A 15,986-nucleotide genomic window follows, 5' to 3' on the forward strand; every position below is an offset into this window, starting at 1 on the left:
CAGGACACCTTAGAGTATCTTACCTTTAATTCTACCTTAAAGGTCCACCATTAGTGTGTGTTTTCATGTCTCACGATTGGACTGGCATCCCATCCTATGTGTATTCCCACCTCTCAGCATTCCCGGGACAAACTCCAGGTCGTCCCTGACCATGAGAAGTGAAGTGTTTAATGAAGATGAATGAATATACACTGAGGTGTCTAGTAACCACTGCAGCCGACGGACACACAAACACTCATATATACTTATGCTGCATGCAGAATTACATTATTTTCAGCTTTCATGCATTTGAGCTACAAAGTGGAGAGAAAAATTGTTTGTCTTAGACGGCAACAATCCAGCCGTCTCATTGTGATGCGTGTTGTATAATATCCCCTCTCCTACTTTACTAACTGCTGATGCTATGAGCAGCCATGTTGATTAGATGTCACTGAGCAGACCGCCCTGTTGATCCTGAGTAGGAATTTTCCGAGTTGACGGAGTGTTCTTGCTGTAATGTCATTTTGTGATTGCTGTTTAAGACAACTATAAAAAAAGAGGATGATTCTGGTAATAAAACAGATTGATAAGGTAATGGAAGATGAATTGTAAATCTTTTTATACAGTAGACTGAGATGTTTGTTTTTTTCGATGATCTGGTAGAAATAAACCAAAGCTCCTAGTGAGACATATAGAACAATACATAATAATAATAATAATAATAATAATAATAATAATAATAATGATGATGATGATGATGATGATGATGATGATGATTATTATCATAAAATGCATCAAGTCAAATAAACCGCTGCTTCTTTATGGCGGTGAATCAAAAGAGTCAAATCATGAACGATTCGTTCAAACTGATTTGTTCGAAAGATTCGGCTCCATAAAGTGAGACTTAGAGCGGGAGTAGGCGTGCGCGCGCCACTAGATGCCGTGCTCGCGTACGCACGGATTCAAAGTGAGTAAAATTAAATAAAAGAAAAATTGTTTTTGGTTTTTGTTTTTTTTTTTTTTTTAAATATCCGCTAGCTAAAAACTTCCCCTATAATGACTGTGTAAATGTCCGTCACTGTGCGATGATTTTATCAGCTGATGTTGACGATTTTTGCTGATTCCGTCGCGGTGTGACGGAACGTTTAGTCTGACAGCTAAGTGGCTAACTTGACCAGTCCTAACCCTAGCTAGGTGGATGATTAGCATCCAGTCTTAATTATGTGACGTGACGTTTTCCCTTATTGTCCAGTTTTATTATCTAGTTCGCCTCTAAGAGATAAAATATGATAAGGAATTAATTAGAAATTATAAGATGGATATGATAAGTTTGTTTCTGTTTATTAATATTGTGTATGGCAAAGTAACCTGATGTAATGAGGTAATAAACAAGCTAGTGTATTCTAATGAGGCTGTGTTTGCTAGGTGTTTGTTTGTTTTATTTATTTATTTATTTATTTATTTAAAAGCTGTTTAGCTCATATTTTTCAACTTATTTTTTTTTAACCCACAAAATACAAAACTTTTCTCTAACATTAACATTTGGTTCCTCTTTAGGTTTCTTTTCAATTCATTCATTCATTCATTCATTTATTTATTTATTGAAAAACTAGAAACTGACCTTCTTAGAGTTTTCCCATAGCAGTGACTAGATAAGATAAAATTAACTTTTTCTGTTAATCCCGGAGTCTTTTGACAGAGATGGCTTCGGATTACATGCAGTAAAAAAAATATAAATGAAATATGATTAAAAAGGTGCTGGAGAATTAAGTCCATATTGCACATGATCTGATATTAACATACATGTTGTAAATATTGTGAATTGGGATATGATGTTTTTTAGGTTGTGTTTTTAGTGTGCAGACTAACATTCTGGTTACAAATGGAAACTTTTGCACTATATTGCCAAATCTTTTGGCACACCCCTCCATATCATTGGATTCCGGTGTTGTTTTTCTGGGGTTGGGTTCAGCCAAGACATTTTGGACAATTTCATGCTCTCAACTTTGTGGGAACAGTTTGGGGATGACCCCTTCCCTGTTCCAACATGACTGCACACCAGTGCACAAAGCAAGGTCCATAAAGACATGGATGAGTGAGTTTGGTGTGGAGGAACTTCACAGAGTCCTGACCTCAACCTGATAGAACACCTTTGGGATGAATTAGAGCGGAGACCGAAAGCCAGGTCTTCTCGTCAACACAGCATCAGTGTCTGACCTCACAAATGCGCTTCTAGAGGAACGGTCAGAAATTCCCATAAACACACTCCTAAACCTTGTGGGAAGCCTTCCCAGAAGAGTTGAAGCTGTTATAGCTGTGAAGAGCGGATGAACTCCATATTACATTCATGTGCATGTAAAGGCAGACGTCCCAAAACTTTTGGCAATATCGTGTATATAAAACATTTAGATTTATGGGGGGCTGGTGTTCTCTGACTCAGCTTGGAATTCCTACTTGGACTTCCTGACTTTCCGAATTCAGCATATGATGTCATGTAAATATTGCTGCTTATAAAAATATCACTCTAACACTAACACACACTTATATGAAAACATATGTGTTTTTATAGAATTCTGATTCCTGAGACATTCTAATAATTGAAAGGTTACCAGAATGTTAGTGGAACGTTCTTCTAGCCATCTTGGGTTGCTGAAAAAATTTTTAAATTATATATGGGAATATTTTCTCAACCATCATGTCCAAGAAATCTTTTTTTTCCAGTAAATATAAAAAAATTGAATGGGAATTAAAAAGGCTTCTCATAACAGGTTCAGGAAACCAAAACATTCATTTCCGGAATGTTCTGCTAGCTTTGTAGTACTTTTTCATATGTTGGTGTATATCAGCTGATTTTAGTATTCAGTAATCCAGTAAATCATGGTTGTGATGTAAACTATAAAGCTTTTTTTAAAAAAAAAAAAAAAAAACCAAAACATATCATTTCAGGCTGTAGGAACATGATGAAGCAGCTAAACCGTGCAGAGACTCCACCCTCCATCACATTACGTATCGGATCGGCGGCAGCGCACAACCTTCAACTCCGACGAGGCATCAGGGTGAAGCGTCCAAACGTTCAGGGCCCTCGGGGACCGCCAGGAAAGAGCCAGAACAACGGCGCGAATCACCATCACACTCAGACTTCCTGCCTGAGCAAACAGCCATGGGGTCCAACCCTGGTGATCAAGCGACAGGAGATGATTGCCTACTTCCGGCTGTTTGGTGAGGATCATCCCGGGTCATATTACTGAGGCACACAGTTTTGTTGTGTATCATAAATCTGTAATACTGAAAAAATGGAATTGTGTTTGGATCCGGAAACATTAACATACAGTGCGTTTTATATGTCTTTATATGTAAGGACTATATTCTTTGTTTATTTTTAAATGTCACCATTATCGATCTGCATAAATTGCATTTGGCCCCTACTTGTTTGAGGTCCTCTGGTCAAATCCCTGGGTTTGTTTAAATCATAAAGATATTCAAGGGAAGTCTTTGGCACTCCAGAGTCTCAGCATCAGTCATTACACCCATGAACCATTAGCTGATGGATACGGCACACAGAATTACAAACACTTCAGGAGTTTTGAAGTCGCCATCTGATTGGATGGATTCTATGGGATTTCAGGGAGAATGTGTTGTGTGTGTTAACTGGGAATGGGAATAGTCTTAATTTTTGTGAAAATGTCATTCATTAATCAATCAATCAAAGTTTAGGGGAATTTATAAATGTATTTATTTTCCAGATATCGTGCAGGACATTTTGCAGTACAATATTATCTGTTCCTGCCCATTTTATATTTACATAATTTTATACAGAGACAAATGCACATGGTTTTTCCACTATTTTTTCTTTCATGTATATATGAATATTCACGGGAATGCTCACTATTTAAATGAATTAGTCTTACTTTTGTAATGTGTAAAACCCTATTTAGATTGTATCAGTATCACATCAGGAGATCAGTGTAATTTGGAACAATTTTACTTCTGACCAAATCTGTCATTTATATGGAAAAAAATATTATACCATATTTTACCTACTATAAAAGGACCTGTAGTTTATTTTTAAGACCTGTGCACTATATGGTCAAAGGTATATGGACACCCAGGAGTTCAGTAAGCTTGTGTGTGTGTGTGTGTGTGTGTGTGTGTGTGATGGTCATCTCCATTATATAGATATCATATAATGGGAATACTTTTTTAAAAATAATTCTAAGAAGTCTGGAAAATCTTTTGAGGTTAATCCTAAATATTATTAATTCTACAAATTCTTGTATAGTTTCATGTTGTGACACATATAGTGTTTTGTTTTGTTTTCTTAGATGATGATCTTATCCAGGATTTCCTGTGGATGGACTGCTGCTGCAAAATTACAGATAAGGTACTAAAGTCCAATTAAATTAAATTTAAACAGATAAATAACTAAACAAGCTACAAGGTTGCTCGGTTCTGCGCTATTACACATGGAAATCCATTTTTTATCTTCCTTGGTGTTGTAGTATTTGCTAGCCATGACGTTTGTCTACTTCAAGAGGGCGCGCTTCAGCATCAGCGAGCACAGCAGGATGAACTTCTTTATCGCTCTGTAAGTTCTCAGTCTTTCTTTTTTTTTCTCTCTCTGTACGTTTAATTAAAAGAACTGGCTTACACCGGAGCCAATATGAGTTTGGGATTTGGTTTTAAGGTTTTTAACAACAGTAAAAGCAACTAGTGATTATTTGTACACAAATAGTTTAATAGCCATGTAAATGTGATCTACAGAGATCAGCCATAACATTCTGAGCAGTGAGAGGTGAAGTGAATAAGACTGATGATCTCCTCATCATGGCACCTGTTAGTGGGTGGGATATATTAGGGCGCAAGTCAACATTTTGTCCTCAAAGTTGATGTTAGAAGCAGGAAAAAAGGATTTGAGCGAGCTTGATGAAGGGCCAAATTGTGATGGCTAGACCACTGGATCAGAGCATCTCCAAAACTGCAGCTCTTGTGGGGTGTTCCTGGTCTGCAGTGGTCAGTATCTATTAAAAATTAAAAGTGGTCCAAAGAAGGAACAGTGGTGAACCGGTGACAGGGTCATGGGCGGTCAAGGCTGATTGATGCACGTGCGGAGAGAAGGCTGGCCCGTGTGATCCGATCCAACAGACGAGCTACTGTTGCTCAAATTGCTGAAGAAGTTAATGCTGGTTCTGATAGAAAGGGGTCAGAATACACAGTGCAGGACGGGTCAGGGCTGTTTTGGCAGCAAAAGAGGGACCAACACAATGTTAGGCAGGTGGTCATAATATTATGCCTGGTCGGTGTGTATTGCCCTTTGAATAATTTCTAACATGCAGCAAGTCCGTTAGCTTTTTAACGCAGTGTTCACTGGTGACATCTTATGGTCAAGATGATGAATTACAGCTACTATTGAGTGCTGCAGGGGGGATCTGGGTTGCATCTAACAAATTGGCAAATATAAGTTTATGAAATTTTCCCAAACTTAGACATTGTTTCTTTGTTGGTTCAATAAAATTAAAAAAATCTGTGTTACTTCTATGCTATGTACAGACAAAGCTTTGGAAGTCATTGTACATATGTTTTTTTTTTCTTATTGGATAAAGAATAAGTGCAGTGTTTCAAAAGAAATGTTTTTATTTTAATTAATTTTATTTAAAAACTACTGTTTTGGCCAATTTACATTACCCAAACATTTATATTCAATATATAATCTCAAGTATAAATTCAATAATGATCTCAACTGAGTTCAATTGCTCTCTTAAATAAAATTAGCTCTTGTTAACTCAGACTTTTAGCTGGTTTGTGTCATAGATACTTAGCGAACACCATGGAGGAGGATGAGGAGGAAGCAAAGTATGAGATCTTCCCCTGGGCTCTGGGGAAGAGCTGGAGGAAACGGTTCCCTCATTTCCTGAAGCAAAGAGACAAGCTATGGGCTCGCATCGAGTACCGAGCTGCAGTCAGCCGCCGCTGCTGTGAGGAGGTAATAATCAGACACACATCTTCCTCGTGCCATTTCAGAGAGGGTTTACTTACTACTGTCATCTCTGACTTATTAGGGAAATAAATCTACATCTGGATTTCTGCTAAGTTGCTTTGTGGCAATGTCAGTCATTAATCAAACAATCAACTAAACTGTATAAATGGGTTTATTTTTCCGATACAGTGAACCTGTAGTACATCTGTTCCTGTCCATTTTATTTCGTTTTATACAGAGAGAAATGCACATTGTTTTGCATTGTTTATGATTCCGAAGTAAAAATAAACCTTTTCAGCCATATAAATCTTGTTCAAAATACTCTGAGAGTAGAAAGTGAATATAAATCGTGAAGCCAATATCATGAATCAAATCAAATTGTATTAAGAGTAACGTTTAACGTTTAATTTATCTGGTAGCTTTCTAACAAGGTATGCAACAAAACATTATACTATTGAACACACACAAATTCAGATATTTAATGGCATTGCCTTTGAAAATGTGTAGAGAAATTATACAAGAAATTGTAGGATATACTGTGTGTGTGTGTGTGTGCGTGTGTGCGTGTGTGCGTGCGTGCATGCGTGCATGCTCAGGTGATGGCCATTGCTCCATCTCACTTTATTTGGCAACGAGAGCGAGCGGCTCACCACAGCGGGGCTCAGCGTCAGTACCGGGACAGGGAGGAGTTACAGATCCCACGAGGTCCTGCTGCCTCTCCCGAGCCCTGCGCTCTGTGTGCTAAAGCCTCACACCTCTCCCCGTCTCCTCTTCCCCTCAAACTCAGCCTGAGTCTCCAAGAAACACCCAAGACCCAGAAACCAGTCCAGTCCCACAATAAAGCCTCCTGCTACTGCACACACAGCCCAGCAGGTGAGACCGGTGAATCTGAAGGCATATGATTCTCTGAGGCATCTCTATGATCTGTGATAAGTATCATGAGCTATAGGTTTGCTTACAAACTGCCAGGAAGCATTTATTCTTTTTATACCATGATTATAATTCTTTCAAATTCGTAAAGAACAACCATTTACACTATAAACGTCTCTCTGGGTTTTCCTTTCTCCCCTCCATATTTTTCATTTAATATATATTATATTATATCTCCTCCTCATCAATAAGCTAACGTGTAGTGTATTTACAAACAGGAAGTGACGTGCACAGCAAATCCAGCCATGACGATTCCACAGACTGGATCAACAAAGACTAGCGTCTCATCGCCATCCTGTGTTAATGTGTAAAAGGCTTCATGTATTTTTACTGTTCACATGCAATTTTCATCCTGTCTCACACCATCATTATCTTTGCACAGCGCCAGATGTTCACGTGACACTTTAATAGGAATGTTTTTCAAGAATCTAAAGCACATAAGACACTATGAAATGTTTAACAACTTTGCTAGACATACACGATAATAAATAATATAAACTGAAATAATTTATTTGTTAAGGCTTGTCAGAGAGATATTACTGTATTGTGTTGCAAAAGAAATATGAATAAATATCTGTTAACGGAACGGATTGCTTGTGATACTTTTAATATCAGAATAATCTCACTTAGAAAATCAGGTCAGGAGAATGTGGTTTGCTTAACAGATTTATTGCAGAAGGAACAAAGGCATCATGTGTTATCAGCTTGTATCAGGGACTTGATGGGTGTTGAAGTTATACGAAAGCTATCTGGATATTTTCCTCAATTTCACAAGGAACGCTGGAAGAAAAACAAAGAATAACAAGTATTTGTTAGATGAGTTGAAATGCACTCAGAAGAAATTTGGTGTATACCATCTTGCGTACAAAGAAAACTTCCACATAACATACCAACTAAACTAGAAAATTCCACAGTAATCCACACTGGATTACACTGTAGCAGCGACATCCATAGCTCATTACACCGTGTTAGAAACTTTCACGGTGGATCACACTGTATTAAACCATGATGCATGGGCTGTAACTAGAAACATCCACACTGGATTACTCTGTAATCAAAACCTTTAAATAGAACTACACGGAATTGGGAACTGTCACAGTTGAAGCCTTGTCCATGTGATCAGCAATGGATCAGAAACATCTTCAGTGGATCACTTTACATTTGGAGACTTCTTTATAGGTTCCTTCTGCAGTAGTTTACATTAAATCCTCTGCAGCATGTCATGTCATGTTGTAAACTTGTGCTGTGGATCGCATTACAATGGAAACTTCTGCAGCAGATCACATCGCACTACAATCTTTGTGGTTCAAAAATTGCACACTGCATTGGATCACATTGCATTAGAAACATACAGTGGATCCCATTACCCTGGAAAATTGTGCAGTGGATCCCATCAGAACGGTAACTTCTGCATGGAATCAAAGTGCATTAAAAAACTTGCAGTGGATCCCACTACACTGGAAACTTCGGCAGTGGATCCCATCAGAATGGAAACTTCTGCACTGAATCAAATTGCGTTAAAAACTTGCCGTGGATTCCACCACACTTAACTTCTGCAGTAGATCACTTTGCATTAGAAACTTGCAGTGGATCCCACCAAACTGGAAACTTCGGCAGTGGATCCCATCAGAATGGAAACTTCTGCACTGAATCAAATTGCGTTAAAAACTTGCAGTGGATCCCAAAACACTGGAAACTTCTAGGGTGGATCATGTTGCATTAGAAATCCAGTTGCACTACACTGGAAACCTCTATAGCATATCCTCCTGATTCAGAAACTTCCTTAATGGATCATGATTGATGAGAAACTGTGTAAGATCACCTAGGATCACAGATTTGATCTGTTTTTTTTGTTTATTTTTACAGTAGACTGGGGAAAAAATACTTATGGAATGGGTCATAAGTATGGGTATGGGTCGGGCAAAAATCTTCAGCAGATGATCACAGTGGATAAGGAACTTCAGCACCAGAGGATCCCAGATCAAAAGCAGATTTCATAGCAGATTATATTTCCAGAGTGGATCATACTGGTCCATATTCCAGATCAGATAAATCTAGACAATAATGGAATAGAACTTCTCTAACAGATCATTCTGGACTGGAAACTAACCACATGCTCACCCGTGTGTCCGTTCTGTTCGGGATGTGGACGAGCGATGTACGGGACGCTCCCAAACGGGAAGTGTGCTGCTCTCTCGTGTCCTTTTTATAACACAGAAAAAAGGAACATCATAGCTGTAATGTATCTGTTTACAGACTAGTTCACCATTTGAAACAAAACCATACACAAGTGTTACCTTTCCCTTCATCGTTCGCCTCGTCGTTCTCGCTCTCTGTGGCTTCTTCGTCTGGAGATTTTCTCCGCTGGTGGAAGGAGCCGTCCTTTTTGAGCGACGGCGCAAGCAGCCAATCCCTGTACTGCACCTCGATGATGCGTTCATACACCAGAGGAAGCGTGGAGCAGCGCAGCCCTTCCATTAAGTCGATGATCTGCGTAATACTGTCGCACATCACACAGGTAGGTGACACAATAAAGGTAAAATTAGACAGCGTTTTAAAATCCATCCTGTGTTTAGAGCTGTGAGATTTCAGGAAATAAAATAACTCTACTGATGTGATCTGATCTGAGTTTTGTTCTGATGGACACTTTCCTCTAGGAATGTATTCTGATTTTCCTATTCTTATTGCCTCTTTTTTGGCAGATGCTGCTATCCAAGAATGTCTTCGTATCCTGAAAGAGACGAGACTATTGCTGCGTTGTGTGTAAGTGACTCACTTGGCCTGATAGACGGCACACACTCCTCCTGTATGGAGATGAGGGACGACTGTGTGTAAAGCCAGATGAGGGTTAATCATATCCAGAGCCACCTGGAACACACACACACACACACACAGACTGAAATCTGCCATACTAGACAAATAATCAGACGTCATTTCCAGGTCCTTATAATATTCTACAATGTTTTTAAAACAGTATAGAACGTCTGATTGGTCAGAATGACCGCTGATAATTACATTTCAAAAACCAAAACAGCAGCCCTGACAGTGGTGCAGCTACACAACACACATTTATATGAATGCTCTAGTTCGGATACGGTACCGTTTCTATAGCAACAGTGTAATTATTGTTAGGGTAAAAATTTTTCTTTTTAACATGTTTTCTCAATAACACAATGTTACGTGTTTTTAAATAAAGACAGGTTGGTGAGGGAACGATTGTTTATAGCTGCGATAGCATTAGTGAGAACAGACATGCACTATATTTCCAAAAGTTTTGGGACGTCTGCCTTCACATGCACATGAATGTAATATGGAGTTGTCCCGCCCTTTGTAGCTATAACAGCTTCAACTCTTCTGGGAAGGCTTTCCACAAGGTTTAGGAGTGTGTTTATGGGAATTTTTGACCATTCCTCTAGAAGCGCATTTGTGAGGTCAGGCACTGATGTTGGACGAGAAGGTCTGGCTCACAGTCTCCGCTCTAATTCATCCCAAAGGTGTTCTATGGGGTTGAGGTCAGGACTCTGTGAAGTTCCTCCACACCAAACTCACTCATCCATGTCTTTATGGACCTTGCTTTCCACAAAGAGCATGAAATTGTCCAAAATGTCTTGGTATGAAGCTGAAGCATTAAGAGTTCCTTTCACTGGAACTAAGGGGCCGAGTCCAACCCCTGAATTCAATGATTTGAAGGGGTGTCCCAAAACTTTTGGCAATATAGTGGATGAAATGTAGAGCATGATATTCTTTAATAAATATAAAAATGTGATCAAGATGAATAATTAAACACTTTCAGATTGATAAAATCAACTCCTCTTCACCACACCATGGCATCGCTGATTATTTTCTTACATGTAGTGTTTTATTTCTTACTCAACAAACACGCAAAACTGCACAATGTGATCCCCTTACGGAATTGAAGCTCCTCCCAGCAAGCAAGGGGGCGGCGTTTATGAGATCTCCGAGGTGAAAGTGGACATTTTCAGGCCACTCCTTCCCACTGCGTAGACTCCAGGACGAACGCCAGCGCTCGTAATTTAACACCGCCCGTCTGTGGTGGTCTTCTCTGACCTCAACACTCAGCACGCTTCCACTAGAACCCACTGAGGAGTGATGAACACACACACACACACAGCAGCTAGTGAACTGGGTCTGATCCTTTAAAGAGATTCCTAATGTAAGCAGAACTGATTGTGATGTCATCCAGACTGCTGCTGATGTTAGTTTTAAATCTCAGGGACACTCATGGTAGCATACACACCTCCCTGCTACAATAGGGGGTAAAATCTCATGCTTCCACATAATAGTCTTGACCATGTCTATGAATCTGTTACAATAAGATACAGTACAGTTCTATGTAACTGAATAGCCTCAAATCCATATGTGACTCACTTTGATGAGAATCTGAGCACCAGGTTTGGGTCAGATAGAGTGAAATAAATCAGTCCAAATGTGGATCATCACGTCCCTGAGCTACACAATTTTAACCGAAGTCCGAGTACCTGCTCGGGACAGGAAGAGACTCATAGCCCCGGATCCAGACCCCGACTCCAGCACACAGTCTCCCTCGTTCACGTCCATCATCATCAGCATGGCGTTGGCATCCTGCAGAGCGTGAAAATGAGTCACGTGTCATTTGCAAAGGAGTCGGGACATTGAGTCGACTCATGTATTTGAAGCATTTTATATTCACAGATGCAATGCCATGACTCCAAGTGGAATTTAACTTAAATCTTCCTGAATCCACTTTTCAACATCTAAACTGTTTACTAGTGTGAATGGAAAAGTGGTTATGATTCTCGACTGTGAGATGATCTGTGTACGTTTTATAAAATGCAATGCAGCCAGTGATGGATATCAGAGCATGAGATCAGATGGAAAGCTAAAATATAATGTCTATTATTGAAAATACAGAAGTGTCTGTGGATTTGATCTACTGTTAAAGAGAGAGAGAGAGAGAGAGAGAGAGAGAGAATGAACTCAGATCTCAGGTAGAAATCAGGTGCTTCAGGTTTTGTGCTCTTGACCAGAAGGTTATAAGTTCACATCTGCTATAAAGCCTTGAAAGCCTGAACTCCTGTGAAAGCCTGTGTGTAAATGTATAAAGGCTTACTTTTGGATAAGCGATAGCAGGCCCTCTTTTCATAAACAGCGTGAACTCTTCCAGACTGGGTCTGCGGATGAGCATAGGGAGCCCCAGGCTGGTGCGTAAAACTGTCCCTGCGTGGCAGCCCTGGATGGCATCGTGTGCTACAGAACCCCAGCTGCTCCCCAGCTTACATCCTTTCTCCAGCTGGAACATCTTCTGTAACTCCAGCCTTCGTTTACGGCGGTACTCAGCGAGCACCACTTCTCCAAAGCACATCACACGCTCCTCAGGTAGAACATGAGCGACTTCCTTGCCTTGATTTAAGACACTCTCATCATCTTCATGCATATCTGGGTCTTCCTTGAGCGTCTCTGGAGTCTGTGTTTCTGTATCTTTGTAATCTTCCCTTGTTTTTTCCTCTCTGAGTTCCCAGACCTCCTCACTTAACGATTCCTGGGGTAACATTTGACTCACCCTCTCTAAAGGTGACAAGGGTCGCCTCCCAAATCGAGAAGCGCTCCTTGAGAATGGAGGAATCGTCGGACCAGATGGCACCGGTGCTCCAGAACCATCCTCATCTCCATCTGGACTTTTTGGACCTGTCCCAACCCACTGTATCCGAGCTAATGAAGTGATTCTGAGATTGATCTTATGACTTAAACATGTGGCACACACTCTGGCCAGCCTTGGTGTCATTTTTAATAGAGAGGGACCCAAACTGAAACACAACCCAAAGGCAGACATCAGCTCAGCTCCATAAAACTAGCAGGGTCTCTAATCAGTTTCTCATTCAATTACGTTATATATGTACATATTAGCATGCACGCGATTTTTTTTGCCTTATAGGAAAAATATAAATAAATAAATAGCAAGCCATCTCGAGACCCAGAACGCGACGTTTAAACGTAAGAATGCATTAAATATAATTAACCGAGAAAGCGACTGTAAACAAATCTAATCGCAGCGTGACTCTCTACAGAGTGGCGCCATTTTGGATTTCGTGACTTCATCAACAAGCGTCAAACACGAATGCAGTACAAAGAGTGACCACAAGATGGCGACAAAACAGAATGTGCTGTTTCGGAGCAACTTAAGATTTTTTGTTTGTTTGTTTGTTTGTTTGTTTGATTAATGTACGTATAAAAAAGAGGAACAAATAAAAAATATTTAAAAAGCAATACATCCAAATTTGTCATGAGTGATGTGTAAATTCTAGTGGGATATAAACTACTGCACAATTGTTTTTTTAAATAAAATAGTATTGTTCAATTTAATGTTGTATCTTCTTTACAAAGCAACAGAAGATGGTGTTTTGCCTTAAAATGTAGATTTCTACATGTAATATTGACTAAATATTTATCATACAGTCAAAGTTTGAATAGAAATAGAATAGAAAATAAACATAAACGCAATCAACTTTGTTTGCTTGTTTGTTGGTAAACTTTTTTATTTTTCACAGATTATGTATAAGATATTAAATATCAAATATGTACAAAACAAACAAATGGAATAGATTAAAATAACATTATAAATTTTGTATTAAAAAAACAAAAAGTTGATTTGGGGTTTAATCACAAGAATGCTGAAGGAAAATCAGCAGAGTTTTTTTTTTAAGTAATACAGTTTTAACAATACGTTTAAGTAATACTTCACAAATACTAATACTAATCCCGACCAACAAATGAATTTATAATAAATGTTCTTAAATTTAAAACGTCTTGACTGTAATTGAACCGTAAGGTTTAAGACGAGTCTCGGTTTCTCCAACAGGGGGCGACAGAGTGCAGGAGAAATCAACACTAATAAGTTCAGCTACTGAGCCATAATTCAGCAAGAAGACAAAAAACGAAGTGTCTGTCAGGTTTTCGTGTAGAAATCGAATAGAATTGTAAAATAACTAAATAAAAAACTGATCTAAAATAACACATTCTACTAAATAACACACTGATCGGCTTCTCTAAAAGCTTTCAGCCGTTATCATGATCGTCACAAGCTGCATCTCATTGTGTATTAAATTAACTAATTATTAATAATACAAATTAATTAATTACACTAGTAATTAGGACACTAGTAGAACACATACACATATTTAAATCAAGTTCTATATCACATAACTAATTAGAAACACACTAGTATTACAATGTCATAACAATGTTAAAAAAATATTCCAGAAATACACTATATTGCCAAAAGTATTCGCTCACCCATCCAAATAATCAGAACCAGGTGTTCCAATCACTTCCATGGCCACAGGTGTATAAAATCAAGCACCTAGGCATGCAGACTGTTTTTACAAACATTTGTGAAAGAATGGGTCGCTCTCAGGAGCTCAGTGAATTCCAGCGTGGAACTGTGATAGGATGCCACCTGTGCAACAAATCCAGTCGTGAAATTTCCTCGCTCCTAAATATTCCACAGTCAACTGTCAGCTGTATTATAAGAACGTGGAAGTGTTTGGGAACGACAGCAACTCAGCCACGAAGTGGTTGGCCACGTAAACTGACAGAGCGGGGTCAGCGGATGCTGAGGCGCATAGTGTGAAGACGTCGCCAACTTTCTGCAGAGTCAATCGCTACAGACCTCCAAACTTCATGTGGCCTTCAGATTAGCTCAAGAACAGTGCGCAGAGAGCTTCATGGAATGGGTTTCCATGGCCGAGCAGCTGCATCCAAGCCATACATCACCAAGTGCAATGCAAAGCGTCGGATGCAGTGGTGTAAAGCACGCCGCCACTGGACTCTAGAGCAGTGGAGACGCGTTCTCTGGAGTGACGAATCGCGCTTCTCCATCTGGCAATCTGATGGACGAGTCTGGGTTTGGCGGTTGCCAGGAGAACGGTACTTGTCTGACTGCATTGTGCCAAGTGTAAAGTTTGGTGGAGGGGGGATTATGGTGTGGGGTTGTTTTTCAGGAGCTGGGCTTGACCCCTTAGTTCCAGTGAAAGGAACTCTGAATGCTTCAGCATACCAAGACATTTTGGACAATTTCCCAACTTTGTGGGAACAGTTTGGAGCTGGCCCCTTCCTCTTCCAACATGACTGTGCACCAGTGCACAAAGCAAGGTCCATAAAGACATGGATGACAGAGTCTGCTGTGGATGAACTTGACTGGCCTGCACAGAGTCCTGACCTCAACCCGATAGAACACGTTTGGGATGAATTAGAGCGGAGACTGAGAGCCAGGCCTTCTCGTCCAACATCAGTGTGTGACCTCACAAATGCGCTTCTGGAAGAATGGTCAAAAATTCCCATAAACACACTCCTAAACCTTGTGGACAGCCTTCCCAGAAGAGTTGAAGCTGTTATAGCTGCAAAGGGTGGACCGACGTCATACTGAACCCTATGGATTAGGAATGGGATGTCACTTAAGTTCATATGCGAGTCAAGGCAGGTGAGCGAATACTTTTGGCAATATAGTGTATCATGTTAGAAAATATTCCATAAATAGAATGTTAGAAAATATTCCAGAAAATGTTCCATAACTATAATGTTAGAAAATATTCCAGAAATATCATGTTAGAAAATGTTCCAGAAAATATTCCATAAATATGATGTTAGAAAATATTCCAGAAAATGTTCCATAACTATAATGTTAGAAAATATTCCAGAAAAAATTCTATAAATATATTGTTAGAACATATTCTATAAATATTCCATAACTAAAATGTTAGAAAATGTTCCAGAAAACATTCCATAAAGACCATAAGAAAATATCACAATCTTTTTTTTTATACATTAATTCTTAAATTTAATATTAGACAAATTTCTATTCTTACAAAGCCAAAGAGATTAAGAGATTAAGAAAAAAGGCGTGAGGGAAAGTAAATTATTGTTTTAATTTTAAAGAATTAGAGAACAATTTAGTGAACAATTTGAAGGATTTAATTTAGGTGTTAGGTTAAAATTTTTACTTATAGCAGTATGTTTACTCCAAAAAAGGAGGTCAAGCTCTTTTATCTTTAATTCAAGATTTTAAAGGTGCAATAGTTTGTTTATTTATTTATTTATTTATTTATTT

At 39.0% G+C, this 15,986-nt stretch overlaps 2 protein-coding genes across 3 annotated transcripts; one reads left to right on the top strand and one right to left on the bottom strand.

Moving 5' to 3' along the window:
• The first annotated feature begins 2,931 nt into the window (after positions 1-2,931).
• Positions 2,932-7,216, top strand: spdya (speedy/RINGO cell cycle regulator family member A). The gene is made up of 6 exons (XM_058398577.1): positions 2,932-3,198; positions 4,302-4,360; positions 4,479-4,564; positions 5,788-5,959; positions 6,550-6,826; positions 7,102-7,216. Exons 1-6 carry the CDS (start codon positions 2,937-2,939, stop codon positions 7,161-7,163), a joined length of 918 nt encoding a protein of 305 aa, XP_058254560.1. The 5' UTR covers positions 2,932-2,936; the 3' UTR covers positions 7,164-7,216.
• Positions 7,217-7,406: 190 nt separating this feature from the next.
• trmt61b (tRNA methyltransferase 61B) lies at positions 7,407-12,972 on the bottom strand. Of its 2 annotated transcripts, none has more exons than XM_058398544.1 (7): positions 11,994-12,972; positions 11,383-11,485; positions 10,793-10,983; positions 9,660-9,751; positions 9,181-9,383; positions 8,994-9,085; positions 7,407-7,663 (listed from the first exon to the last, which is right to left on the bottom strand). In XM_058398544.1, the coding sequence occupies exons 1-7, from the start codon at positions 12,711-12,713 to the stop codon at positions 7,652-7,654; spliced, it is 1,413 nt and encodes a 470-aa protein (XP_058254527.1). In that variant the 5' UTR covers positions 12,714-12,972; the 3' UTR covers positions 7,407-7,651. The 2 variants fall into 2 exon arrangements, with proteins under 2 accessions (XP_058254527.1, XP_058254526.1); XM_058398543.1 differs by having other exon boundaries at positions 7,412-7,663; positions 9,005-9,085.
• Between the last annotated feature and the right edge of the window lie 3,014 nt (positions 12,973-15,986).

The sequence above is a fragment of the Hemibagrus wyckioides genome, linkage group LG09 (assembly GCF_019097595.1).
Source record: "Hemibagrus wyckioides isolate EC202008001 linkage group LG09, SWU_Hwy_1.0, whole genome shotgun sequence".
Classification (NCBI taxonomy): domain Eukaryota; kingdom Metazoa; phylum Chordata; class Actinopteri; order Siluriformes; family Bagridae; genus Hemibagrus; species Hemibagrus wyckioides.